The 27,059-nt window shown below is 41.0% G+C and overlaps 2 protein-coding genes across 2 annotated transcripts; one reads left to right on the top strand and one right to left on the bottom strand.

The window, feature by feature from the left end:
- Positions 1-8,387: 8,387 nt before the first annotated feature.
- On the top strand, positions 8,388-13,103 carry SNX3 (sorting nexin 3; the record flags this gene model as incomplete). Its single annotated transcript, XM_010081694.1, has 3 exons — positions 8,388-8,483; positions 8,861-8,985; positions 12,403-13,103. Coding segments are annotated over 3 exons (327 nt in total), but the record flags the coding sequence as incomplete, so codon positions are not given.
- Positions 13,104-16,087: 2,984 nt separating this feature from the next.
- NR2E1 (nuclear receptor subfamily 2, group E, member 1) lies at positions 16,088-27,054 on the bottom strand (the record flags this gene model as incomplete). Its single annotated transcript, XM_010081684.1, has 6 exons — positions 16,088-17,510; positions 20,074-20,179; positions 20,449-20,598; positions 20,984-21,080; positions 25,410-25,556; positions 26,845-27,054. Coding segments are annotated over 6 exons (873 nt in total), but the record flags the coding sequence as incomplete, so codon positions are not given.
- Between the last annotated feature and the right edge of the window lie 5 nt (positions 27,055-27,059).

Here is a 27,059-nt window from a genome sequence, read left to right as displayed (position 1 = left end):
TGTTCCTGTGAAAGTGATTTCTGTGCTGCCTATTTTAATTGTGCTTGTCACCTAGACTAAAAGGTTAAATTTTCTATTTATGGTTGGTGAGAACTTGCAGAGAAGTTATTGATAGTCAAACTGACAGTTAGCACTTAAAAAAGCCTGGTATAGGAGCTACTAGTCCAAGTAGTTAAATAATTCTATTTAGTCAAACCAAAGTTAAATAAACCTTTGTCTTGACTATCTTCTTTAATGTTGAATGGCCTGTTGCCTCTAATCAGTATGGTTAAACTCAGCAGTAAGGCACACCTTAGCTTCTCAGCTCTCCAGCTCAGTGGCTTGTCTTGGAGTGTAGAAAGCTAACACCTTGCTGCTGTGCTTCCAGGTGTGAAATGCATCACTTGGGTGGCACCAATGCTCTTTAAGGCAACAGTCACCTCTCCTGTATCTTCTGCTGAAAGACTTCTGTAGCCCTGCAGAGGTACTTGACTATATAGGCCCAGCGTGAGGAGGAAGTGAACACACAGGCTGTGAAGTGTTAAGAATAGTATTGGTCCCAAAGGATTGGGGAAGTATATCAAGTACTGCTAAACTCAACCTGCTTTTGAAAGTTTGTTGTCATCTTAACTGATTTTTTCAAGACCTAGCTTGAATACAGTATTTTCATTTTAGTATATTTATAGCAATCTGACTTCTGTGATCAAATCAAATCAGTAAGATGGTAGATGAAGCAAAAGTGTAACTTGCTCAGGAAGCACTTGTCTTATGCCATGGTTTTGCAAAGTGAATGTGTCTTTGAAATGGTCTGACTTTGAATGGTACCAAATTTCCTGTCCTTCATGTGTTTGGCAGGGTTTGAAGTGGCAGACTTCTCCCACCATGAGAAGAATCAAATCTGCTAGTACATGTAGTTGACTTCAGCATTGTTCAGTTTGATAGTCAGTGAAGCTTGTGGTAGAGTAATGACTAAACACTGACTCAGTGTGGATATGCTTAGGGATGCATAATCAGCACTAATTCTCTAGTTCTCTGCTACTTCAAATCTTGCATCATGCTGCAACTCTGCTCCAACTGTAGTTAATTACTTTCTTAATACCCTATTCTAGACACTGCTATCAGAGATTTTTAGACTGCTGTTCAGAGAATAGAAATGCACTGATTCAGGCGACTTCATTTTTATGTTCTACATCCCAGGTGCTACACCTTTGCAGACATTAACTGTTCCCTTGAGCAATAATTCAGAAAAGGATAGCTGGAGGGTAAAGAACTTTCCAGGGCACTGACTAGTAAGACACAGGCATAGAGTGGCTTGGATGAAGGGGACTTCTAAAGCAGGGAGAGTGGGTTTACAAGTCTAGTGCATATATTGGCTCTGAGCAGCTGATATTTGTGTAGAGGTTTTTTGATTAAACTAGATTCAAGACCCTAGTCCAAAGGTACTGAACTAGTTTGGTGTTGACATCTGTTATTGTGTAAATAAAACAACCAAGTCTCTGAATAGTGCTTCTTATATTAGTTTAACTGGTGACTTGGACTCTCTTTACTTCTCTGAGTACAATGCAGACCTTGGTTGTCATGTATTGAGTGCACTCTAGTAAAGTGGTGAAGAGACCAAATGAAGTAGAACAATGACTAATCTTTGTAGGACAGATGGCTGTGATCCAGGTAGGCATGTGATGCCAGAGTATTTTGATACATCTTTATTTTTAGATGGCTTGCCAAAAAAGTGTCAGCTTGAACTTTAGAGTAGTCAGGTCTCTAGTGTTTTTCATCTGGGGAACTAAATAACGCAGTGTAGATTTGTGAGCTTCTGACTTTAGGGGAAGTATTTTAAAGCTTTTTCACTTGGTAATGCAATGCCAGTAGCACTACAGGAGGCTGGTTTAGTGAGTACGCAATCCCAGTGCTCTACAGAGCTATAGCACTTGGGGAGGGGCCTGATGTTGCTGTTGCTGATGGAACTTTTTTTGATGTGAGAAGGATAAGGATGGAGAAACCCTAACCTTGTCAAGGTGTAAAATGAAATCTTTTACCAACTGAAGACAGGTTCATGAACACTCCTTCTTTGGCTGTTTCTTGAGAATCCAGCTCAAAACTTGTGGGAGGATCTTCTGCAACACATGATGGTATAATTTGTGTTGGTCATGAAGCCAATCTTGAAAGTGTATCTCTAAATGAGTGTAAAATCCAGAAGAAAATGAAGTTATATCTTAAGTGGTTTAAAGTCACCTCTATATGTGGAAATAAAGCTTCAGAGACTATTTCTATGGGCCTAAGCTGCCTTAAGTGTTAAGATGTGCTGCAAACTAATGAACAGGGACTATTGGACTTTCTGGAGCTGTTAGGTGGCTACTTAAGAAAGTGGATGTTGCTGCTCCAGTAAAACTGGAAACATGAGAACTTTTTGCTACTTAGTATACTTACTTCCACACTAGTTATTTGTTTGTTGTTTCTTGCAGGCTTGTGAAGTGTAGAGATACTGGACTTTCCTCTAGCTCTTAAAGTATGTTAAAACTTTCATTCCTGGTAAAAATGATCAATTGCAGCAATTCACTGCAATTTTGTTGGCCCCATTTGACTGTAGCTGGTAGATGTCAGCTAATGATGCTAAAGCATCAACTTGACATGATCCCTCTTCAGTCATTCTCACGGAGAAATGAATGGCAACCTTACAATAGACCAAACCAGAGCATATGGCAGTTATACCTTGCACTTGTGTGAAAGTAGCAATCCCTTCTCTTTGAAAGGAGTATTGGGTATTTCAAAGGAGGCTTTGGCTTGCTAACCCTGACATAATTATCTAGACTTACTAATTCCATCTGGGTATTGTAAAAAGCCTTTGTCTGAATGTGTCCTTCTTAAAGTGAGCTCCTGTTATTACTCTTGGCTTCTGAGCATGCAACCTGAAGAATAAAGAATCACAAAATAATCTGTTTTTCTAGACTTACCCTGCTTTGAGCCTTTTTGACTGTGGCATGCCATAATTTATCTGTTCATGATATTGATGAACTTGATCAGGTGATGATAGATGCTGCTTGGCAAGAACCCAGACACCCCTGCACTAGTTTTCATAGAGCAGCTCAAGGCATTGGACTTTGCAAATGTTAACTATTGTCTAAAGACTGATAGTCTTTATGGTTGTCTTGCGATTGGGTTGTTACTGCTTTACTCTTTGTAAAACATCCTAGCTCCATATCTCAGTACTGTGGAGTGTGGAAGTTCTATAGTTCTTCGTACAGCTTAAGTCATCAGTGTTTAAAACTTGAGTGGATACATATGGTCAGATCTTTCAGTGTTCTGCTAACTTTAGATATTTTTTTTAGGATATCAAGTACTGTCAGTAGACCTGGACACCAAGTAGATAAAAGGGGAGGTAGAACTCTGCTTTGATCAAAGAGGCTGAAACTTAGAGAAATAACAAGCTCTTACTGACTTTTTGCAGTGAGGAAAGAGGTTTTCCTTCAGTAAAGTACACAGAAAAAATATCTAAGTTTCTAGCAACTGAAGTTTAGAACATGTTTGCCTTCTTTCTTTTTATAATTGTAGGAAGTGGGGAGGTAGCTGCTTATGTCAAGTCGGGAAGGAAACAAACTACTGGCAAGCTTTCTGCAGTAACAGTGGACTGCTGGAGCCAGTTTCTTCTACTAAAGGACAGCATGCTCGTGTGTTAAGAAAACTGTAATACTTTTTTATCCACCCTGAATACTACTTTTATCCTCCCTGTAATACCCCAGAGCTCTCATTGTCTGACTGTAAGTGTAGCCAAAGGGTGTAGTCTCTTGACAAAGATTACAGCTTGTATGAAGAGATGGTAAGAAGCTTGAATTTAGCTTCTGAGAGTGAAGGCTGCAAACTTGTGTTGAAAGTGAGCTGAGTGCTTTCTTTCACTCTATTTTAATGGAAATAGAGTTGTATCAAGGCTAGAACAACCTACTTTGAAAGACAACATCAAAGTAGGTGCTATGGCAACAGTGCAGCTTTATTTTTGGTCTGTTAGGAGTGGAAGACATGGGCAACACAGTACCACTGCTGAGTGTTACATTGGCAGATGAGAAAATGAATCAAATTTACCTCAAACTATCCTGGACAACTACAGCTGTGAAGTTTCTGCAGTTGTGGGGGCTGACTGGGCTGCAGTGACATTCAGAGTCAATCTTGTGGAGTGTCAGCATGTTCTTTGAAGGAACCCAAGTGCTATTTGTGCTCAATTTATGTCTGGAAACAAATTTGTGGGAGCAAGTCTGGCTATTTGCAGGGCTTTTTCCACTCACTGGATAAATTAAGCTAGTCTAGATAGCAAACACATTACTTCAGAATTATAAGTAATTTTATTTGAAATAAAGTACTCAGCATTTAAGGTAACTTGAATACCAGAATGGCTGCATTGGAGAGCTGTGTATCTGAAACTGAATGGACAGTATTGACTAGTACCCAAATTACTTGTGTTCTGCCTGTGAAAGTCTTCTCACTTGTGTATATAAACAATTTTTGGACTTCTAACTGGGCGTAGCTTGGGGATTGACCATAGTAACAGCTAGAAGACAGTTACCTGGTTATCCAGGCTACTACTGTCTTAGGACTGTTTGCTTCTGAGGTGAATTGAGAACCTCCTGAGCTTGGAGTTGGACTTGTAGTTTGAATATGTTATGGCAACATAAATGTAGCTGAAGAAACGTATTTACTATGAATACAGGTTTTGCTCTGAACTCTATTAGCAGGCAACCACTGCTTCCCCTTCCTAGTTTGTTGAACACTAGCCAAATGACTGTAGAAACTTGTTTGGCATCTGAGTGGAGGAATGCGGGAGTGACTTAAGGGTCTGCGTTTGTCATCTGCTGTTTAACTATGTGATTTAACTTGGCACCAGTACTGACAATGTTTATTCCAGTGTATTGGCTTGGCCATTAACTCTCACAGCAGAATACAGACTGTTTGACAGTAGTCAGAAAAGGCCTAATGGGTGTATACATATAGTCTGATGCAGAAACAATGCTAGACAGAATCTCTTGCCTTAGCATCTTTGTGCTTAGGATTTTGAATGATGTGCAAGTTCTGCAGAGCTGATTTATTGGTCTGTCTGGAATAATGCTTTGTCTGCAATTCTGACTAGTGACTTTCGGTTGTCTAACGTATTAGAAAATGCGTAATCCTTTCAGGTTGAGGGCTTGCATTCAAACTGCTAAGAGGCATGATTTTTGGACTAGAAAGTTGTTAAAAAAAGTTTTTTATAAAAGAGCCTAATTATTACACTGTAGAAGAAACAATTCCTGCAGTAATTATGCTGAATTTATCAGAGGAATGAACTGTGCTCCAGGGGCTGTGTTGAACAGTCATGAGTTTCATGAATAGTAGACTTTGCAGATTGGTAGGCCAAAAACCAACACTATAATGCTGAACGAGCATGGGGAGAAATGTTTATAAAAAATGAAGCTGTCCTGACTTCAAGTTTTGTGCCTTACTTTTACCTCTGTTCTAGCAGGCAAACAAAGCACTATCAGTGTTCATAATAGCTATTGACACCTCAGTGCCTAAAAAGGGATAATTCTCAACGTAAACTGTGAAGCTGAGGAAAATTTTGGTCTTGAAGTGGTGCTTCAATAGAAATGGAAAGTTTCTGTTGATGTCTTAGAGTTGTCTCCTTGTACTAAATTCTTGCTCATGCTTCAGCAGCTGTCCAGCTGGCTTAATGAAAACCATCTATCCATGGTACGTGGAGGCAGTTGGACATGCAGAAACCCTTCCTACTGAAGGAAAAAGTGGTCTGCTCAAGCAGGGTTATAATCCTTAATGAGAGGCGCATACAGGAACTTCAGGTGTGAATATATGCTGAGTTAAAAATAGGGATCTAAGATGTAAATACATTAATCCATATAAAACAGGATTCTCAAATTGTTATTTAAAACAGATCCTTTCTTCCAGCTGCATATCTGAAGAATGCTGCTCTGTCAGTACTAATTTCTGGAGGAAGGAGAATAGCTGCAGTTTCTAGGTTTTGAAGAACATGACATTTAGAAGTTGATCGCAACAGATAGCTCTAATTCATATCCAGACTGAAGGACGGGATACGCACTTTCCTTTAGCATACAGTTGTCCAGTTGTGACTTGTAAGCGACTTAATTTAGTGGGACACTATACACTTTAGTTTGAATGTTTCCAGTGCTTATGATCAAAATTGGAGATTTTTCAACTCAAAGGGAAAATAAGTACTTTAACTGTCCTCCAACTTGCAAGCTGGGCTAGCATGTCAAAAGTTCAAAAGGGGATGTACAAGGTAAAATGAGCTCAATTGGCACTTCTACCCCTACATTGTACCTTGTAAGCCTGTTATGCTGTTTAGAGATTAACTTTATAGACTTCATACCCAGAGGCATGAAAAGAGTTCCTGAAGACCTGAGAACTCATTGGTTTTTTTAGCTGCTTTTGTTTGGTTCTAATCCCTCTTGTAAGTAATTTGAGAGGAGAATGGAATATTTTCTGCAGGTGAGAGCCTACATGTTAAATGTTGTAAAGGACTTTCTACCTGAGACACTGACAAAGGGTTGATGTTGTAATGTGGAAGGCTGAACTTGGTTAAAAAGCCAATAGCTGAAATTGGAGAAAAATAATCCAATACTTCACTTCTGGGAATCTCCTTCATGCACTCAGGAACCTAGCTTTATTCACTCTTGAGCAGAGTATTCGTATCCTCAAGATCAGTGTTTATATATAAAGCCTGACTTCTGACATCATAGTATTAAGTGCAATTTTATTATTAGTCAGTAGTACAATCAACAATGTTTTTACCTGTGAAGGAGAGCTTGAATACTTTTAAACATTTAGCAATAAGAGATTTAGTAACAAAATACTGTTCTGTAAATTATGGACTGAATAGTGTAATGTGAAAGTACACAGCTAACTTCTCAAGTACTTTTGAACTATGACAGCCAAAAACTTGTTATTGACTGGTAGTGATACAATGGCTTGTACTTGTAGGCCTGCCTAGTGCAGGAAAGTACCTCTGCAATTAAAAAACCTGTTTTTAGCAACAAAAAATATCCCTCAATGATAAACATAGCAGCCTATGAATGGTATCGTACGGGGATATCCACTCAAACTGGGACCAGAAGCTGAGAGAGATGGCTTACAGCTTAAATAGAACAGCAAAAAACAGAAGGCAGTAGCTGAGAATGACTGCTGTGTTTCTGCCAACAGGAAAACTGGGGGTGACAGTAGTCCCATGAGAACATCAGCTCCCAGGGGTACTTCTCAAGAGTCTTCTTTCAAGGTGTATATATAGGACAGTGAATATGCAGCCTTGACAGCACGAAGCTTTATTCTCTTGGTGCTGCTTATGTATGGCAATTACAGACTCTTCATCTTGCTTTTAGTAGGTCATAACCCTGGCAAACGTTTTTGTAACATTTTAGCCAGTTTGCCATCTCAATGACATTTAAGCTTTAGTGGAGCTTTCCATTCTGGAGATGTCTTTAAGAGTGCTCTCTCGGTATCTGCTCTTACAATGTGTAAGTTGGATTACAACAATGGGATAACCCTGCACCCCAAGAATGAGTAGAAGTGATATAGGCTCTTACACCGGTTAGTGTAAGGACACCTATCAAAATGCTAATGTATTTAACATGGCCTTGTGCAGCATTATAGCTTGTCTTCCATTTCATGTCCCTTTCAAAGGTGTTAAGAGGTAGGTGCTGACTCCTAGGAGAAGTTCTGCATCATCAAGCTCTTTTTGGTTTAACTTTGTAGCAAAACAGTCTGATCTCCTCAGCACTGAATATTGTGTTGCACTTCAGCCTTGCTGGCTTCTTTTGAGCTATCCAAACTTGGCAACTTGTGCTATTGAATCTTCAGCTTTGTCTGTCTTGAATGGATTCCCTGTAGGCCTTGCTGGTTTTGCTTTTAAAGATGTTGGAAGCCATGTTTTATCAGGTAGCAGAAAAGTACGGGAAGCTTGATTAATGTCCTATGCTCATACCTGAAAAACTCCCTTGAAGGCAACAAGAGGAGCCTGTGTGGATTAAGACAACTTTGTCTTCCCCCCTCCTCACCTCCAATTTCAAACATATATTTTTGGCCTTGGGAATCCAGTTCCTGAGACAGTAAGAGTAGCAGCTGCTTGTTCAACCTTAGGAATGGCTCCTCAAGGGGCCAGTAAGTCTTCTATTCTGCTAGATAATGTGGTGGCAAAATACCAGTGGTTAGGATGCCATATAAGTGAGGCCCACAGTTAAGCAGTTTGAGGCACAGCTTACTCATGTAGCTTACAGAGCTTTACCTGTCTTTCTGTATCTTGAGTGTTTCTCAGTGCTGTTGCTTAAGTGGAACTAATTTGTAACTTAAAAGCTTTTTTACTTGCTTCTCCTTGTCAAAACTTCTAACTTGTCTAATCAAGCTTATGTGCTTGTTTTCAGACGAATCTGCCTATTTTCAAGTTGAAAGAATCTACAGTCAGAAGAAGATACAGTGACTTTGAATGGCTAAGGAACGAACTAGAAAGAGAAAGCAAGGTGGGTAAAATGAAAGGTGAATGCAAGTCTTCACAGAAATACAAAGAACAGTGATGCTGAAATCTTATGTTATAAAGAATATGTCATATAGAGCAGATATTGTAGTTAGAAATGTCCAGAACTAAAACACTGTCAGTCTTACAGAACCTCAGTTATACAGTGCTAGAGGCTGTTTAATGGTTTTGAGTTACTTCAGAGTTAAACTACTGGAATTCAGCTTACCCCTGTCGGCAGATACTGTTCTTCTCTGATCATGTTTTATTACTTCACTAGGAATATGATTGCTGAGTTGGGTCCTCTAGGAGGAAGAGATGGCACAGGAGGTGTATAAACTTGCTTATAGGCTGCACTTAAGGACACTTTTCTAAATCTTTCAGGTTGTGGTACCACCTCTACCAGGAAAAGCTCTTCTCCGTCAGCTCCCCTTCCGAGGAGATGATGGCATATTTGATGATTCATTTATAGAGGAAAGGAAACAGGCTCTTGAACAATTCATAAACAAGTAAGTGTTGGGTCTAGTGACCTAGAGATAAACCCAGAACTCAGCTCTGGAAAGTTGAATTAAAGCTGCTGGTCCTCTAACTATGGTAGCTGCACTAGGTTCAGAATAACAACTTTCACATAATCTTGCAGGAGTATGTACTAGCACTGCTCATCCAGTGTTTAGTTTAGATATCTTAATGCTTACCTGAACAGCTGAAATGAATGTTAGTGTTGTTGTTAATTTATGCAAATTACTACTAAAATTATAGCATTCAAAATAGTTCTACTTTTTCATTTCTGAAAAGGTATCCACCACTGGGTGAACAATGGAGCTTACAATGGGTTTACAGCAGTTTACTTTGATTGCAGATGTGAGATATTATCAGCTTGTGTAATGATGCATATTTTCTCTAATCATCATGAGAATCTTTCTGAAGATATAAAAACACTACCTGAGGTATGCACATACATAGTTTGAAAGAGACACTTTGGGTTTTGTCACTGCTTTTCAAAGGGTGAGCAGAAATTATAGTAACAGCCTCATGATTCTTTCGACCATCTGACACTACTAGCTGCTCCCCATATATTGACCTGAAGAGCTACTTTAATCTCTTTAACAATGTGGATCAAAACAGTGGGTAAGAAGGAATACTGGCAGTTAACCAGCTCTTCTAATCACTGTTCAGGCTAACTGAATTTGGGACTGCTCTCTTTAAAAGTTCAAGCTTGTCAGTTACACTAGCATTTTAATCTTGTTCAATAGTAATGCTGTTTAACAGGGTCAGAGGATGCCCAAGTTAAACCAGAATTTCAGTTGTTGTTCAGATGTATGGCTTGGAGTTGCAAGTGACTAGTTTGCTGAAACTGTTGCCTTGTGCAAGTAAGCTAGATGTGACTGTATGAAAGCTCTTGAGTTTTCCTTCCCATAGTTTCTTGTTAGCTCACTTTAAAGGTATTGATAATGTTTCTGAGCAGGTAAAATGATTCAGACTGTTCTTTCTTCTGTTCAAAGACAAGCAGAATGAATTTCCAAGCCATCTAGTTTTGCATTTGCACTACATGAAGGCAGGTGTGCTTAAAATAAGATGGAATGCGGGGTGTTTTTAGTGCTGTATCATCAAGGCAGTCATGACTGTATAGTACAACTTTCATCCATGCACACTTGGGACTCTGCATTAAATGCAGAAGTAGCACACTTGCTGAAAGTTTTGTATGCTGCATCTAGCAATTTGTGGAGGAAGAGGGCTGTTTATGTTCGGAAGCAGCTGATAGTGAAACACTCAACTGGAATCTCTGCAAAAAGTCAGTATAGCTGACAGAAGTGGAGCGGGCAGTTTAATTGTGGAGTCCTACACTTCCACAAGAGCAGTGTATTACTTGCTGTAAAACTTCTTTGTCATTTTTTTCCTCCTTGGAAACATCAAAGCAGGCTGTTAATGTAGATATTGATGTAGTGGAGGACTTGAATACGGCTGTAACAAGACTCTTCAGATGGAACTCGTAGCTATTCAGCCTCATCAATTCATTCAAATGGCATAACCAACTCATCAAACAAGTATTACTAATTAAAGTTTTGAACCATGTAGAAGCTTTAAGACTTCTACCAAGTACCCTGGTTACTAGTGAACTTAGTCCTGAAGGTAATTTGCATAATGCGCTCACCTTACTGCATTCTCAAAGCTGGTCTTTACTGCTAGAACTAGAAAAGAGTCCCTCAAATAACTGATGTCACTGTATCCAAAAAAGATCTTGATGCAGCAGTGCTGTTTTTTGATGTCCAGAATGTTGTTGAGAAGCTTTGTAGTGCAGTGCAGCTTATTTGAGTTGGCTCTCTTGGGCCAGCACCACTGTCAATACTACCTACAATGGCACTCACAGCGTAGTTATGTTGTAACACACTTGTCTGCCTGAACCTGACTTTGGGATACATGAAAAATAAGTAGCAACTGCTCTGTGTTATGGGCCACCTTAGAGAATACTACTGAGGCAAAGTCAGTGCAGAGTGAGGTATTCATATGAAACCCAGGGCTGAATCTAAGAACAGATCTAGTCTTGCAATTCAGCCACCAGTTTGCAAGCCTTCCTCAAAGGGAGGAGTATGCTGCTACCTTTGTCATCTTCTCTTGTATATTTTTCATTTGAGGTTCAAGGCCAGCAATTTCAGTCTGAGGGGGTAACAAACTCAAGCTAATTATTTCAGACTGTTCCTTGTGAACTAGTGCTTGAGACTGCTGCCCATTTACTAGAACCTGACAAGATTGATAGGTTTTATGACTGCACTTGAAATAATCTATCAATCCTGAATCGGAGAGCTCAGCTTCCTCATTAAGGGATGCCCTCAATGACAAGTGAGTAGTGACAAGTCAATATGTCCTGTAATCAAATAAGCACTAAGACAAATTTGGAGAAGATGCACAAAAGTGCTTGGGAAGTACAGATGCTGAGCCACTGGACTTGACTGTGTTGCGCGTGTTCAACTAGGTAACTTCTATTTAGAGTAGAAATGTTCTGACAGATATGGAGGCCGTAAGGCTGACAGACTGTCAGAATGGAGAAACCTGTCTTGTTTGACCAAACTGGATGTAACTTTTTTCAAACCAAATTGCTTGAGGTTTTCATATCCATAAGTGAACAACTTCCAGAGATTCTGATTCTCTGCGATTTTTACCTGCACAGAAGGCTGCATGGTATTTTAAGGGTTTAAATGCAATACCTTATGGTTTTCTTCTAAGCTTGGGAGTGTCTTCTAGTTCAATTTCAGCTCCTTTACTCTTAAAAGCATGGTGACTCAGTCTATATGTGAAACAAATTTGCATAGAGGTGCTGGTCTCTTCTAGAGCAGACAAGCTGTGTCTCCTATGTTTCATATCTAAAGACACCTGCAGTTAATGGAATGGTCAGTACCCTCTGGCTGTGCATCAGTGCAGCTTGTACATGCTAGGAATAGTGACCATGGTAAGTCATTGCTCTAAATGGTGTCAGACTTCAGAAGACCTTCACACCCTCTGGTGGAGTAAGTCTTTAACTCTGCCTGGGATAACTGCTATTGAATTAGACTGAGAACTGAGGGATTATGCTGCCTTTAGAAAGGTGTCCTGTGTCAAAGGCATCAAGACTTGTAAAAACCTGCTTGGCTTGCTTAACTCTAGATTTCCTAATGCTAGAATGGGCAATTTGGTAGTCCTCTAAATTGCAGGTGACAAATGATGATGTAACATGCTCCTGAATGATCAGAGGCAGCTCAGGGTTGCTAAATTTGGCTGAGGGAGAATGACAAATCTTCCTGCCAGACATCATTCTAGTAACCAACAGTGAACTGGAAGTGGGATCTATGCCGATGTGTGAGACCATAGGTTATGGGTATAAAACCTTGCTTTGCTGGCTAGCTGCAAGTAGACTTTGTTAGCACTAATGCTTGGTTTTTTTTCCTCTCCAGGGTTGCAGGCCACCCACTGGCACAGAATGAGCGCTGTCTTCACATGTTCTTACAAGATGAAGTAATAGACAAAAACTATACGCCATCCAAAATAAGACATACTTGAGTTCTGAAACCATCTTCTCAAATGTTAGTGGTTCTTATGCTTGGTTTTAAGAGGTTGCAGTTTGTCTTAGCATGCTGAGGATAAACAGGCACAAAGTCTCCACTAACATCAGTACACTGCTTGGTCTTTGCATATGCTTTATAGCATAAAAGAACTCACTTGTCTTCTAGCTAAGTCCCTCTGAATCCTTGATTTAAGAGTATTGTCCTACGAGACCATCCACCCCTTGCAATGTCTCACAAACCTTTCCACTCTTATTTGCAATGACTTAACAATGTTTACTGACTTGGCCTTACTTGAACTTGCACAGTTGTAGTGTCACGTATTCACTTGTATTTTACTGAACTGCTATGCTGTTTCTGAGGTAGTAATCTGTCTGAACTTCTGTAGAAAGACTGCTTTATTTCTGATACATTGTGTGAGAAACACTTATGCAATTGTCTTCAAGCTTGTAAAACACTTTATACTGAAGTAATGAGGGAATTATCTTTATATTCTGTAAGAGGAAAAAAAAATCAAATTTATATACTAAAGTAACTTGTCTAAAGTTTTGAAATAAAAGTGAAAATGCACTTCAAATGTTTTGTCACTCTTGGTATTGAGTGTGGGATATCTCATGCTTTGTGAGAAGCAGGGACTTTACTGAGTGAACTGGTGTTTCAGCCTTGCTGTGATGCTCTTCTGTGATGTAGTCTTGTGTTACCCTTGTGTTACCCTAAATGCTGTTAGATGCTGGCATTTGCTGCTCAAGTGTTAAAGAACATAAAGAGGTATTGAAGGCTGTTGATGTGTTGTGGAGCCGAAGCTGGAACCCTGCTTATGGTAGACAGTCAACAGATCTATGACTTCAGTAAGTTTGGGAAAAGAGAAGCATAAGAAGCATCACGCTAGCTTCAACTAGCAAGTGAAAATTATGCCATCCATTAAAGGAAGGGGAAGCTGTAGCATTGTTTTTGTATGACCACTGGTGAAATGTGGGTTGTTGATGCCTGAACTGCAGTTCATGAGCAACACTGCTGAAGTCGTCTTTCTCACTAAATGCTTCTATGACTGAAGAAGCTTCCAAATGTGATATGGGAGTTACCTATCCAGATGCTCTTGAAAACTGATTCAGTCATAGAATCATAGAATGGTTTGGGTTGGAAGGATCCTTAGAGATCACCTAGTTCCAACCCCGCTGCTATGGGCAGGGACACTTCCCACTAGACAGGTTGCTCAAAGCCTCATCCAGCCTGGCCTTGAACACTAGTAGCAGTCTGATCTAGTGTTTTGTGCTATTTGGTAACAGTGTATGTTGACTTAGACTTGTCTCCGCTGCTTTTTTGTTCTTAATACTTATCACTGTTGAGAAGATCCTACAAACTTACTGTCAAAGTTATTAGTTTCCTTTAAATAAGACCATTAACCTCATTTATAGAAATCTGGATGTAAAAGACACAGTGCTGGTTGAACAGTGCTGGTTGACTAGATTATAGGTAGTACTAGTGACTAGCTAGACTGAACAGTTAGATGCTTAAATAATTGCTTTTTCTCCCTCATACTTAACAAATGCTATGGTGAATCTTCCCAGCAGTCCTACTAGTGAAACCAGAGACCAAAACTGACACAGCCCACTTGTAGCTCAGAGCTGTCTGGTTTTTCAACACAATCTAGTTTTTCCAAGAAATTTTTGATAATGTAAAATCAATTCTAACATTCTCTGTTCTTGTTAAATCACACTTAAAAGTTACTTTACTCTTGGAAATGGGGAAAGAAGGGCTAAATGTATATGAAGTGTTGGTTTTTTAGGTTTAGATACGTAGTAATGTGTTATTTTTCTGTTATGAAATGTTCCTTACTGAGAGAAGCTTCTTTCAGAAATTAAAGTAAATGCCCCATTTTATCCCTAAAAGATGATGACACAATCTGTATCATCTGCTGTAAGAAGAAAAAACACACCTGAGGAGGGAAAAGCTGCATGCTTGATGTCAAATTATTCTTATTTCTAAAGTGAAAAGTTTGGAGTGTCACCTTCTGAGGTTGACAGGACACCTGCCCTGGACACTGATACTTTGAAAACCTGGGCTTCAGTCCTTCAAGGCCAACAAGAGACCCTAATTCTATTGTAGTGTAACTGGTCTGCTTCTGTGCCATCTGCAGTACTGGGAGGAAAACGTCGTCTGAGATAAGCTGTTCCTAAACCACAGGGATCTGGGCACTGTTCCCAGATTGTGAGTGCTCTCCAGCTGGCCTGGGTCCTACAGGTGAGAGGATGAGATATGGGTGTGCACCCATTGCCCTGCCTGCTTTGCAACTGGGAGAAAGCCAGTGCACTGTGTTGCATCCTCTAGCCTGGGTGATCGAGGGAGTGGGGCTACAGCAGACTGCAGAGTGAGGTAGCCTTGCAGTGTGCATGCAGTTCATGTTTGTTGTTGCTCCAGGAGAGCAGCATGAATCTTATTGACATTAGTGTTTTGTCATGAATTCTATACAGCAGTAGGTTCAACTTCTTTAGCTCATAAACTGAATTGTCACAGAGAGGAGGGCCACAATTGATTTTCTGCTGTCCAGTTCTTTTTAGTGTAGAGAGCAGAAAATGGTTAAGGGTTATTACAGGTGCAGTATGAACAGTAAAGCATTTGTTTGTTTATTTTGAAGAATGTGCTATGCCCTGTGGTAAATGCATTTTCAAGTGCTCGATGCTAGTTTGTATAGAAGATGTTTCAAAGTCCTGTAGTCTATGCTTTGTCTCACCGGACTCATCAAAAGACTGGTCTTGTATATTTTATGGTCTGGCTGTCTGGGAAAGGGCAGAATGTGAGACCTAGCAAGCTGCACAAATGGAAGAGAGATGGGATAAAAGCTTTGACCTCTGAAACGTGTGAGATTTTTGTCTGGGGTCAGTGGAGCCAGGATTTCACTTGTGGTCTGTGTTCCTTGGCCCTGAAAACCGATGAGCCATTGATATAGACTGTACATTTCCACCTGTCATTTTAGTGTGCATGGCTCTTTGGTCACTTGTTACCATATGAGCAATATGTTTCCAATCTCCTATTGCCAGCTTGATCCTGTGCACTGGGAGTTGCTTACTTCTTTCTTTGGTGTGATTACACAATTGGACACCTTAATAAAACCTCAGAACCTCTTTTTAATTGAAGCAGTGTTTTTGTATTCATCACGCTTTGTTAGCTGCACAATCCACTGATATTAAAAATTGTAATAACACGAAATGGAAGACTTATTCTAGGTTAGAGCTCTGGTCCGTTTAGTATTATGTTCTAGAAAAGCTCTTTGTCAGCTCCTTGCAAAAGAAAGCTTGCAGCAGGTGTATATTTGAATTATAAAAAACATCTCTATGCAGTAACCCGAAGTCCCTTTGTCCCAAGGTGGGATCACCTAAGGTATTCCTTTAATGTTTATCTAACCTGTTTTTGTAACCTCTGATAAATCAAGACTCCACAGCATCCAAGGCAATCCATTTTGGAAGACAGTATTTCTGTTCCCTGGTAAGTAGGGTACAGTGGAAGAAAATAATCCAGAGGTAGAAGGACAAGCATTAAAAGAACAGTGGAAAGTAATTTAAATTCAATATATTTTTATTCTTTGTAAATACAATGAGTACAACTTTTTAACTTCACAAATCAGTTAATCCACTTTGTACAGGAAAAGTTTCATTCATTCTATGATAGTCCAAGTGCTGATTTTTCTCAGTGCTAGTTCCTAATAACAAATCAAACTTTGAAAAGTACAGCAGCTAGCTTTAAATTGTTTTTTTTTCTACATTTTTCATACATCAAATAAGCAGCTTATAATGTTTTTGTGTGTGAGAGGGTGTAGGCAAACAAGACTTAAAAATTAGAACCTGGAGTTTTCTAAAAAGGCATTGGAGACTTTTGGAAATTGTTAGCATTGTATCAGTCAACAACCTTTATTTCTTTGAAATAAAATTCCTTCCATTTAATTTGTTTTATAGTCATTTCACTTCTCTGCACATCTCGTTGACAAAGGGTTTGGCCACTGTTGCCTTTGGTTTCAGCACTGTGCCAGCAGGACAGCCAGCAGGTCACTGAAGCGGTTGTCTCCACTGTATTTGGTTTTTCTGTTTTAGTCTTCTTTTCTTGACTTGTATCTTTTCAGGTGTGCATGTGAATGTGTGTCTGCGTGTGTGGAAGAGGGAGGGAAGGTCGGGGAAGAAGTGTGTAAAGCTCTTCTGTCTTTGAGATGTTAACTGAACAAATGGTGGTGACATCCGCATCAAAGATCACCGGTCCATTTTGCAGGAAGAATGGAGCTGCTGTCATAAGCTACTTTTTAATCAGTTCTGAAGGCCACTTCATGATGTATTATAGCAGAAGCAATGTTTTGGTAACCTGGTCTTAAATGTTGCCTATCATCTTAAAAATGTTTTCCCAACGTAGGCTACTTTTAAAACAGTTCCGAAGGCCACCACATCTCATGTTACAACAGAAGCCAAGTTTGGTCACCCGGTTCCAAATACTGAACAAACTAAAGTACCTTCTTTCACATTTTGTCTCAGATCTGCCAGTTAAATGAGAGAATAGCGGAGTCTTTGTTAACTTTGACTGGCATCTGAATTGCCTCCATCCTGTAGTAACAGGAATACCAGCCAAATTCCAACCACTTTCACTTTTTTTCTGTAGAACAAAGCATTCTCTCCATGATTTAAATCACTCTGTTCAGAGCAGCAGAATCATATCTACTGGGGTATTTTTTTGTCAATGGGTTTAAAGGCTAAACATTCCCAGGCTTATGCTTCCTGTAGATTTTGTTAGTTGAGGCTTATTCTCCATAGATTAAAGTTCTCAAACTGTCCATCCTGATTGTTTATTTTAAGGTAATTTATATGTCACTGGATTTGTACATATCTGAAAGCAGTCTTGTAATTGGTACATTCCCAATGGTCTTTTTGAAAAACACTTCTTCTATTGTAGATGGACTAATTGAACGTAAAGCTGGTAAAAGCAATAAAAGTTTTCCAAAACGACAGGGTTGTGTGGGATACCTGGAAAACAGAGAGAGAAAAACACATTGTTGAAGTTTACTTTACTGAAAAGACAAATATTCAGTGAATTGTATGGATGGGTGCTACCTGTGCTAAAACCCTGTGTTTTCTACTCGTGTGAGCAGGAAGGTTGACCCCAAGGAAGACTTTCTTAATGGAGGTTAGCAGAACATAGACCAATGCCTCTGATTTTTGATTAACTCCTTTGTTTATTCCCTCAGAGCAGTAGCAATACTGAGGCAGGATCTGCTCTGACTTGTCCCTCAGACAACTATGTTCTTGATGCAGTTCCGGGAAGAGCTTGACCTACAATAAACACCCTGTCATTTAAAGTGCAATTTAAACCTGGCTGGATTGTCATGGTAGTAATTTTACTCCCTTTGGATTGCCTTATACATTGAATACCAATTGACACTTAGATTCTGGGGGTTTAAAAAAGCTGTGTTTTATCCCCAGGTAGTGCATTTGCATAACAGGGTATTTTCCATCCAGCTTGTGAAGCCAGCACAACATAGGATATGTATTCTAGCTGTGCTTACCCTGGCTTGATACCAGCGATTCTCAAGCCTCTGTTTACAGGAGTCTCCCTAAAAGAAGGAGTAGCTCGTTTGGAGAAACATTCTCCTTCTGCAGTCTGCCCTCCCTTGAGTCCTGTTGAGAGTGACTCCAGTCAGATCACAGAGCTGGTACTGCTGAACACTGGCAGGACAGTAAATTCAAGCCAGAGGACAAAACACAAGCTGAAAGCCCTATCCCACTGGAGTTAGTGTGACAGTCCTGTCAGTGGACTGCCCTTTTTTCCCTTGTAAAAGGATACCTTTTACAACAGATACTGTTTAGCCCAGTAGATAGATATTTCCAGCAATGCAGAAATGGAAAAATTGACATGCCTGGAAGGGAAACGGTGGCCATGCAAAACCATTGCTCCCTGGCTTCTCTCTCCAACAGGCCTGGGCTCACTCAGTCTCCAGGGAGCAACCTTCATGAGAAAGGCTTTCCCTAAGAGCAGGAAGGGGTTGCTATGCAGCGGTTATTCTTTTTGCTCTGAACTAGCCATAAGTGGATGGTATTTGCAATTTTACTCCCATCCCCAGGGCAGGCCATTCCCTTTAGACTAAACAGAAGTGCTTCAGAGACTGCTGCCATCTAATCCCTGATGTTGAGTTGGCTTCTGCTAGACACAGCTATTATGAGAGCAGACCAAAGTTTCAAAAGGAAAAAAATGGTATAAAAGTTCCTCTTCCACCGGTCCATCTCCCACTGTGCTAGTCTCAGGGACCTCCACTGCAGCAACAGGACTGAGACATGGACTTTACAAGAGCTGTTGCAGCTCTGCCCAGAAGTCCTGAATCAGCCAGAGCAGCTGTTGCAGAAGGTGTTAGGTGCACTCTTTTGGCTTCTCCTATGAAGCACCATTCTGAAATGGTCCGTAGCAGGAAGCCACCTGTTCACAGCCAGCTGTTCTAGAGTATGGGGCTGTATTTTGCATAGTACATTTTGTGGGCTTACCCCTGTACACTGTGGGATGTATCCCGTGAGACTTATCCTGAATGAGACACAGGGGAATGTTTTCTTCTCAAACCATGATTCTCATCAGTCTGCTGCAGCACCAAAATGAGACTCACAATTTCTGGGGTTTCCATTTTAACCTGATAACAGACTCAGGGTAGAGTCTTGGAAAAGCCATTTAACTTCCTTGTGCCCCAACTTACATGTCTGCAAAATGGGGGAAAAGACATGGAAGTGTATTGGAGATCATGGGTCAAAAGCACTCATACTGCTGTGAGACGTGATGTTGTTTTGAGCATTGCTATTAGCAGTATTTAACTGAATAAAATGTAGAGGAAAATGTAGCCTTCTGAACTTCAAAGTGTTCTACAGCAAGTATCACTTCCCAGGGGAAAATCTCTCCTATTTCTTTTCCATTTGTCTGAATAAACTGAGGTGCTGGAGTGCATCTAAAGAAGAGCAACGAAGCTTGTGAAGAGACTAGAGCACAAGTCTTATGAGGAGCAGCTGAGGGAACTGGGGTTCTTTAGTCTGGAGAAAAGGAGGCTGAGGGGAGACCTTGTTGCTCTCTACAACTACTAAAAGGAGGTTGTAGGGAGGTGGGTGTTGGTCTCTTCTCCCAAGTAACAAGTGATAGGACAAGAGGAAAATGGCCTCAAGTTGCACCAGGGGAGGTTTAGATTCTGTATTAGGAAAAAATTCTTCACCAAAGAGGTTGTCAAGCATTAGAACAGGCTGCCCAGGGAAGTGGTGGAGTTACCATCCCTGGAGGTATTTAAAAGACATGCAGAGGTGGCACTTGGGGACATGGTTTAGTGGTGGACTTGGCAGTATTAGGTTAACAGTTGGACTTGATGATCTTAAGGGTCTTTTCCAACCATTTCTATGATTCTCTTTCATCAGGAAATGCTAAATCCCAGCAGGCTGACAGCCAATATGCTTGCTGTAACAGCCTGGTCCCTGTTTAAGGCAGTGGAAATGTCACCTACACTACAGTGAGAGCAGTATTCTACCCCCACGCCTGCAAGAAGTAGAGAGAGAAGAGACTGCTCACCTGGTATGGATGTAGCTGTTCAGAGTGAGCTGGGCTTCATCTTGAAGGGCTGCAATGGCAGCAGCATTTCGGAAACTCCTTAGTTCGGAACCACTGTGTGTAGGCACTGGAAAGCAGATCAGTTACTAGTTCAGCTGTACTCTTGGGTGGGTCAAAACAGTTCAGTTAGTGCTATCAATGGAAATTAAACGTTCCCATTAGTTCCCCAGCACTCCACTGTCAGCCTTTAAAAATGCAACACTGACTATTAGAATTCAATACCAGGAGACCTGTTGGATGATAGAAAGCTATGTCTGGTTTAAAATGTCATTTTTGCTTTAAAGTAGCAACCTTATAGTTATCAGATGAGACAAGAAAGAGATTCTTTCTGCTTACCAGCCTTGAAAGTGACAATGCATTTGAGACAGGCAAATTCGGTAGCATCTAGCCGAAGTTGTCTAAATCTAGCCACAACCTCCTGTAAAGCCTGTATTTCTGAAATAATTTTATTCAGCTTCTGAGAATCTGTATTGTCACCATTCATGCCTAAAACAGAAACAGATGAAATAAATAATATTAAAGGCATCTGCTTTTTTTTGTATTGATTTCTGACAAAATCCTGTGTATCAATATCCACTCTATTGTCACACTTGTCTATCTGGTTCCATGTAAACTGACTATATTGTATGAAAGTTAATATAAAATCTTCTCTTGGATGATAACAAACACAGTAATTTGCATTTAAATGACAATGCAAGCAGTCATGAATACAACAAAACAACATTATTTGCATTTAAATATAGATTTATAAATGACAGGTATGCTCTATTGTTCAGTAGGAATTTGTTATTCTTTACATGTTGTTCTTTTTTCAGTAATGTATTTTTATGGTAATTTTTGTAACAAAGTCATTAAATTGTGCAATTCTTACCAGATACAGCCAGTAGAGTGTTAGCATCAACTGGAATGGCCCATTGTGCTATTCCTAGAACAAACAGTTCTCTCCAAGCATCTTCCAAAAGCATCAGCTGTCATACAATAGATGTACAATATAACATAGTGTATAATTTATAGATTTATAAACAATTTAAATATGTAAATTTCTGTTATTTTAAAAACTACTTTAAATGCCTGTCATGGTATTTTCCCCACAGCATTTGATAGCTCTTCTCTTAGCTTTTTGAGAAGGTGTCTAGAAATGAGTCTACATGTTGTAGAAAAAGCACTGAGGGTTGGATCACTGTGCACCATGTTGTGGACCAAAAGGGAGGAGAAAGAGAAACGAGAAAATTCCCACCCCAGAGAGCTTGCTCACAACATGAACACTCGCCTGGGTTCCTAGCACAGCATGGGCTCTCTCCTCCTCTCCCTTGGCACATACAGCTGTCCTAGGACAAGTGGGACAAGTGCTCTCCTATTGCTCTTTAGGGATTACCCTCCTTTCTCCTGGGAACCAGGATTTGTGAAGAAAAGCCTGGACAATGTCCTGAAATTGCATCACTCTGTATGGAGCACTGCTTTAGAGCACATATGTATCTTTAACCCCTTCCTTACTAAGCAAGTATTTAGCTCTTTCAAGCACAGCATCTGGACACACATGTGGTTTCTCAGTGTCACCTGTTTTCTTGCTTTTTTCTTAAAATAACTCAGAAATTCCAGGCACTAAGAGCTGTTTCCTTTCAGAGAACCGAGTATCTGAGCTAGTTGCTAGTTCTTTGCAATTTTTTGTACATTGCCTGGTTTTGTGGAGGATGTGTTTTTGTCCATTTGGAGACAATGCCTTTGATTTCCGTGGAGAGGCAGTGGTGCATCTGAAGAGGAGACAAGACTCTTGGTAATGCAGACTGGCAAAGCCAGAACAGATACGTTTAGTCTTGAGGGCATCTATGAACCATTGGCCCAGACCAACTCTTAAGAGGGGTTTGGCGGGCCTCCAGTTCAGCTGGAGTTCATGGCCTAAAGGATGTGCTGTGGTGTTTATACATTGCTGGGACCTTATGTCTCTCAATAGGGTGGGAGAGATTTGGAGGGGTGAGAACTGTAGTGGACTCCGGAGGTATCATCTGATGGCTCCGTGCAGTGGAAACAGATTGCCCAAAATTCAGGCAGAAAAAAAAAAAAAAAAACCAACAACAAAAAAAAACCCCAAACATTAATATTTCTGTGGTCCCTGAATGTATCAGCAGCTTAGCTTTTCAGCAAAATAGGAAGGAGGGTATTTTAAGTCTATAAAGAGTCTATAAGGAAGAACAAAGTAAACAAAAATTTCATTGGAATCAGACATGTGAAAGTAATAGATTATAAAGAAAGCATGCAGTAAAAGTGAATCCTTTATCTAGGTGCTAACTCTTAACAGTATTATGAGTTTTAAACCACCCTGTTCCAATCACAGTGAGAGGAAGAGCTCTCAGAGTCTCTGAGCTTGTCACTGCAGGCTTATGCCCATTTTGTGCCTTTTTGTGCTATGTGCTTTGCAGAACTTATACATAACCTGACTAAGGAAATTGTGACAGGAAAGTATTTCTGTCTCTGCTTTAAATAATTACATTGGATTTTACAGCACTGGAAGCTGACAGGTTATTGTATGAAATGGGGAGTGGGGGGGCATGCTTTCTAGGGTGTGGTGCCCATTTTAGCTCTGTTCTGAGAGCAGCTGAACCTGCTCCTAAGTCTCTTTAACTGCTGCAGCCTGTGAACCCAGCCCCTCCTCCGGATAATCCTGCCTGATGGATGTGCAGGTTTCTGTATGACCTAGGAAATGATTCACCAGCCTTCAATTTGCTTTTGTAAAACTTTTTTTGTCATTCATTCATGCAGATACAATGGTAATGAATGGTGGTTCCTGGGAGATATCCATTTCATATATTCTTTCTCACTAAATCTTTAAAGAAAACTTTAGAAATAAGAGACTATTCTGATAGCTGAAGCTTTCTTCATGCCTATGCGTAAGTCTGTAAAACCAATTAAAATAATTAATGCTGAAGTCATAGTTATCCCCCCTTCTTCAAAGAAACAAGAAAGACCAGGCTTTCTGAAGGACTGGTTTTTGCTCCTTAATCAACCCCATCTTGAAAGTACAACCTTTTGTTGGTGACCTGCGTTGGGCCAACCTGTCTTACGGACAAGCTGGCCAGGTGTGCAGGCCAGCAGAACTTGAAGCATGGCGTTTTTTGTTGTGTGGCTTCCCATCCACGATGGGATTAGCTGTATGGAGCTTGGGAAGGGACACAGCCTCTGTTTTACTGAGAGTAGTGACACAGCAATCCTTGGACTTGGATTTTGTCAGTGAATTGCTTTCTACTTATTTCCTTGCCTTTGAGATAAAACTGTCACAGAGTCCTGGAATCGCAATGCTCTTGCCTTTTTGTAAGAGCACAAACAAAAGCAAAATCCAGGAAAAGGTTTTAGATGCTCCTTGGGCAGTTGTCAGGGATGCAGAAAGAGAAATACAGACATTTACAGCTGGGCCATTGTCAAATTAAATAATGCAATGGCTCTGTTATAAAAATCGACTGTCTGATTATTCATGAAATAAGGTGATTAAAATCAGAGTTATTTCTTCTCCAGCTCTCTGAATATGACAGGGGAATCATGCAGAAGGAGGCCCAGGTCAAAGCTTTAGAGCTGAGCAGCTCTGAGTTTTGAGGAAGCTGGCTTGCAATGAGGTACAGCAAGTCAAGGTGATGTTAAGGAAAGGTTGGGATTTTAATATGTAATTTACTAACCTTAGTCCCTGATATGAAAGTGAAAGAGGCAGTGGCTTATTTAAAGGTAATGGGAACACTGTGGTGTCTATGGTAGATAAGTAGACCTTGCTGTCTGAGGCATGCTTGGTCATGTGCAATGGAGACTTCCCTTGCTCCCTGCTGCACACTAACAGAGATGACCTTGTGGGAAGTGCATCCATATTAATGTCAAATAAAGCCTTTGCCTTAGGAGCCACCTGTGGACACCACTGGCCTAGAGGTGGACCCAGCCCCTTCTTGTGTGCTGAGGCTGCTGCTGAAGCAGCACACTTGCTGCTTGTCCCTGATATTTGGGCCTGGTAGCTTGGTACGGCAGACCCGGTGCTCCCCAGGAGCAGCAGCAGAAAACAACCCGAGGGAGCAGCACGCCGCGCTGGGACTGCTGCCTTCCTGATGGCATGCAGAACCTCCCGGGCCCTGCCTCATCTCTCCCCTCACGCTCACTGCGTAGCAGCACTGCAGCCAGAGCTGAGCAGTGTCTGCCTTTGTCAAATTCCACAAGGATTTCAAAATGTGGGTCTGCTGCTAGAAAAGGAACATTTCAATGTACCTTAGCTTCATATTACGTTGTGACCATCATGAGTTGCCTTTAGATAGAAAACGTTAGCAGTTTCCTAAGCAGCTCTTTTCTTTCAGTTCAAAATACGTATTTGCATATCAGCTACAACACTTGCAACAAGCAGCCATGGAAAGGAACTAGTTTCTCTGATGACTGCTATGTAACATCTAAGGCATAATGGTTCTAGTTACCGTTTCCGGAAATTAGCTCAATCATATCAAAATATTAGATGTCTTTTATGACTGGAGCTTTGAGTAGATTTCCCCCCCTCCATTTTGTAATTATCTGATTACTTTTTTTAAAAATTAGTGCATTATACAAAGCACATTGAGTCCTCATCAAGAATCAAGTCATTAAGAAGTTGCTTCGTCTCATATGGTTCGCGTACAATTTACTTGAGGCAAAGGCACATTGTCGTAGGGGAAAACAAGACAAATTAGGGAAGATTTTAATTGATAGTGAAAAATATTGGGGGCTGGCCAAATTCTGCTCCCACTATATTGGTGTAATTGTAAGTTCACTGAAGCCAACATGAATGAGGAAAAAATGTTGGCTGTGTAAGCAGTGAGAGGAGAGGAGAGGAGAGGAGAGGAAGAGGAATGGTCTTCGGAAATCAGCTCGATCATATCCTGAGGCCATATTCTTAACTAAGCACTTCTCATCCCAAAATAGCAAGGTAAGATGCTGTTCCCCATATTATGGAGGGGAAAGTTGTCACCCAAGTAGAGAAACACTTGTGGCGTGCTGAGCCCAGTCTGCAGCCTGGTGATTTTTCCTATAGAACTTGTCCTCCCATAATATTTGCTATATATTAGACTTTTTTTCTGGCTTGATTTTCACTTGCTTCATGAAATAAAAGTTGGAGAAAAGCAGTTTCTAAATCACTGACTAGTTTTCAAGGACAGACTAAAGCTCTGCCCTGAACTTCAGAACTGCTGAAGACTATTACGGATTTAAAAGTCATGGGCTGAAGGTTCAGGACCCAGTCTGAGCTTTGAGCCTTCTTTAACATGCAGGCCAGGCTGATCCCAGTCCCACCACAGGTGCCTTACCTGGTCTTGTAAGGACAAGGTGGAGAAAGCTGGGACACTCTTGGCCCACTTGATGCTCATGAACAGAAGTCTGGCTGCTGACTCGCAGACAGATTCGGTGGCCACTTCATAGAGATACATAGGGGTACCGTTGACTTCATGTGGGTACTAATTTCAAAAAGAAAATAAAGACAACTTCATACAATGTCACCAAGGCGGCCTCGTTTTCTCTGCCCTACAGCTGCCATTCAGTGCATCATGCTCCTGCCCAACACAGAGTGTGCACTCTCTTATTCTGCAAGCAGAGGGCATTGCTTTCTCCAAACTGCTCTCTGCTGCTCATGTCTGTGGATGGACTGTACTACGGAAACAGTTCTCTGAAGGAAGTTGAAGGGAGAGTGAAATTATTACACCAGGGGAAAAAATTACCAAAATGCAGTGTCTTCCTTTTCCCTCTTACACAATAGCACACCTCTGGTAGCAGAGTTAGAAGAATACTAATTTGGTTAAGAATTTGTGGTTTAACCTGTGCTTCAGAAGATGAGTTAGCACTCCAGCCTTGCTCAGCAAAGCATTTAAGTACTTGTTTAGCCTTAACCTTCCTCTAGCTTCCTGATTGCAACAGGCCATAAGCAGGTGCATAGAGCTAAGCATAACTACCTAAAGGATGTATAGGATTGGAATGGTATTATGTTTTCAAGCGTGCACTATGTTTTATTGCTAAATAATTTTTCATTCAGCATTTTACAAAATTATAATACAAAATTATATGTTTTTATCATATTCATGATGGATTCTCCCAAGCTGACAACTCTGGAAGTGGAGAACTATTTAAGTTGCCTCTTTCATTTTCTAGGTGCTGTAAATATGCAAAATACCCTTGCAAATGGGTTAATGAAAAACTTATGTCTCATTCCTGTGCAGCTGAGGCCACAACAGTGCTTCCACTGGGCTGCTTAGAGAATGTCACAGCCAAGAAGTGCAGAGCCAGCTTAGACACATATGTGTCTGTGTGGACAAGCTGCAGGCTTTAGTCACTACAGATAGTACTTTCTGGACTACACTGCTATGGAGATGGGCATTTTGCTGAAGAAAACTCAGGGATTGCAGCTCATCCTCATGAAACAAGGTTTAAAATTGACTTGTGGATGGGCTCCAGGCAGGAGGAACACCTCTGCAACCATGAGGGTGTAAGGATGTAGGAGAGACAGGGTTTGTACAGAGCAGGTTATCAGACAGTCCTTCTGCATGTCCCTTCTGCAGAGGGCCTCCTACCCCTTGCACATCGTATCTTCAAAGCTTTTAGGGGCATAACAAGAGAGTCCCCACCACAACCCGCAAGGCCTCGAGCATTGCTCTTTGCAACATCTATCTCAGGGACAGGAAGGGCCCACAGGTTGCAAGCATCCCAGAAGCGAGGTGTACAGGCCTGCCGGAGACCAGGGTGGTAGCTGACCTTTGGTGTGGGCTGTGCCAGGCCCACCAGAGCCTGCCTCTCAGGGGTGCCAGTGACAGCGGCCAGCTCCAGGCTGTGGGGCTCCAGCTGGGAGACGGCGGTGAAGAAGGCAGGGGCTGGCAGGGCAGCAGCAGGGAAGTGCGGGGTGCCACCACTCTCCTCCTTATGCCCACGGAAGTAGAGGGCCACCTGCTTCCGTATGGTCGACGTCCGGG

Source organism: Pterocles gutturalis, unplaced genomic scaffold, assembly GCF_000699245.1.
Source record: "Pterocles gutturalis isolate BGI_N339 unplaced genomic scaffold, ASM69924v1 scaffold22071, whole genome shotgun sequence".
NCBI classification, from domain to species: domain Eukaryota; kingdom Metazoa; phylum Chordata; class Aves; order Pterocliformes; family Pteroclidae; genus Pterocles; species Pterocles gutturalis.
The sequence above is the reverse complement of the archived record's forward strand: the minus strand, read 5'-3'. Positions and strand labels throughout refer to the sequence as shown.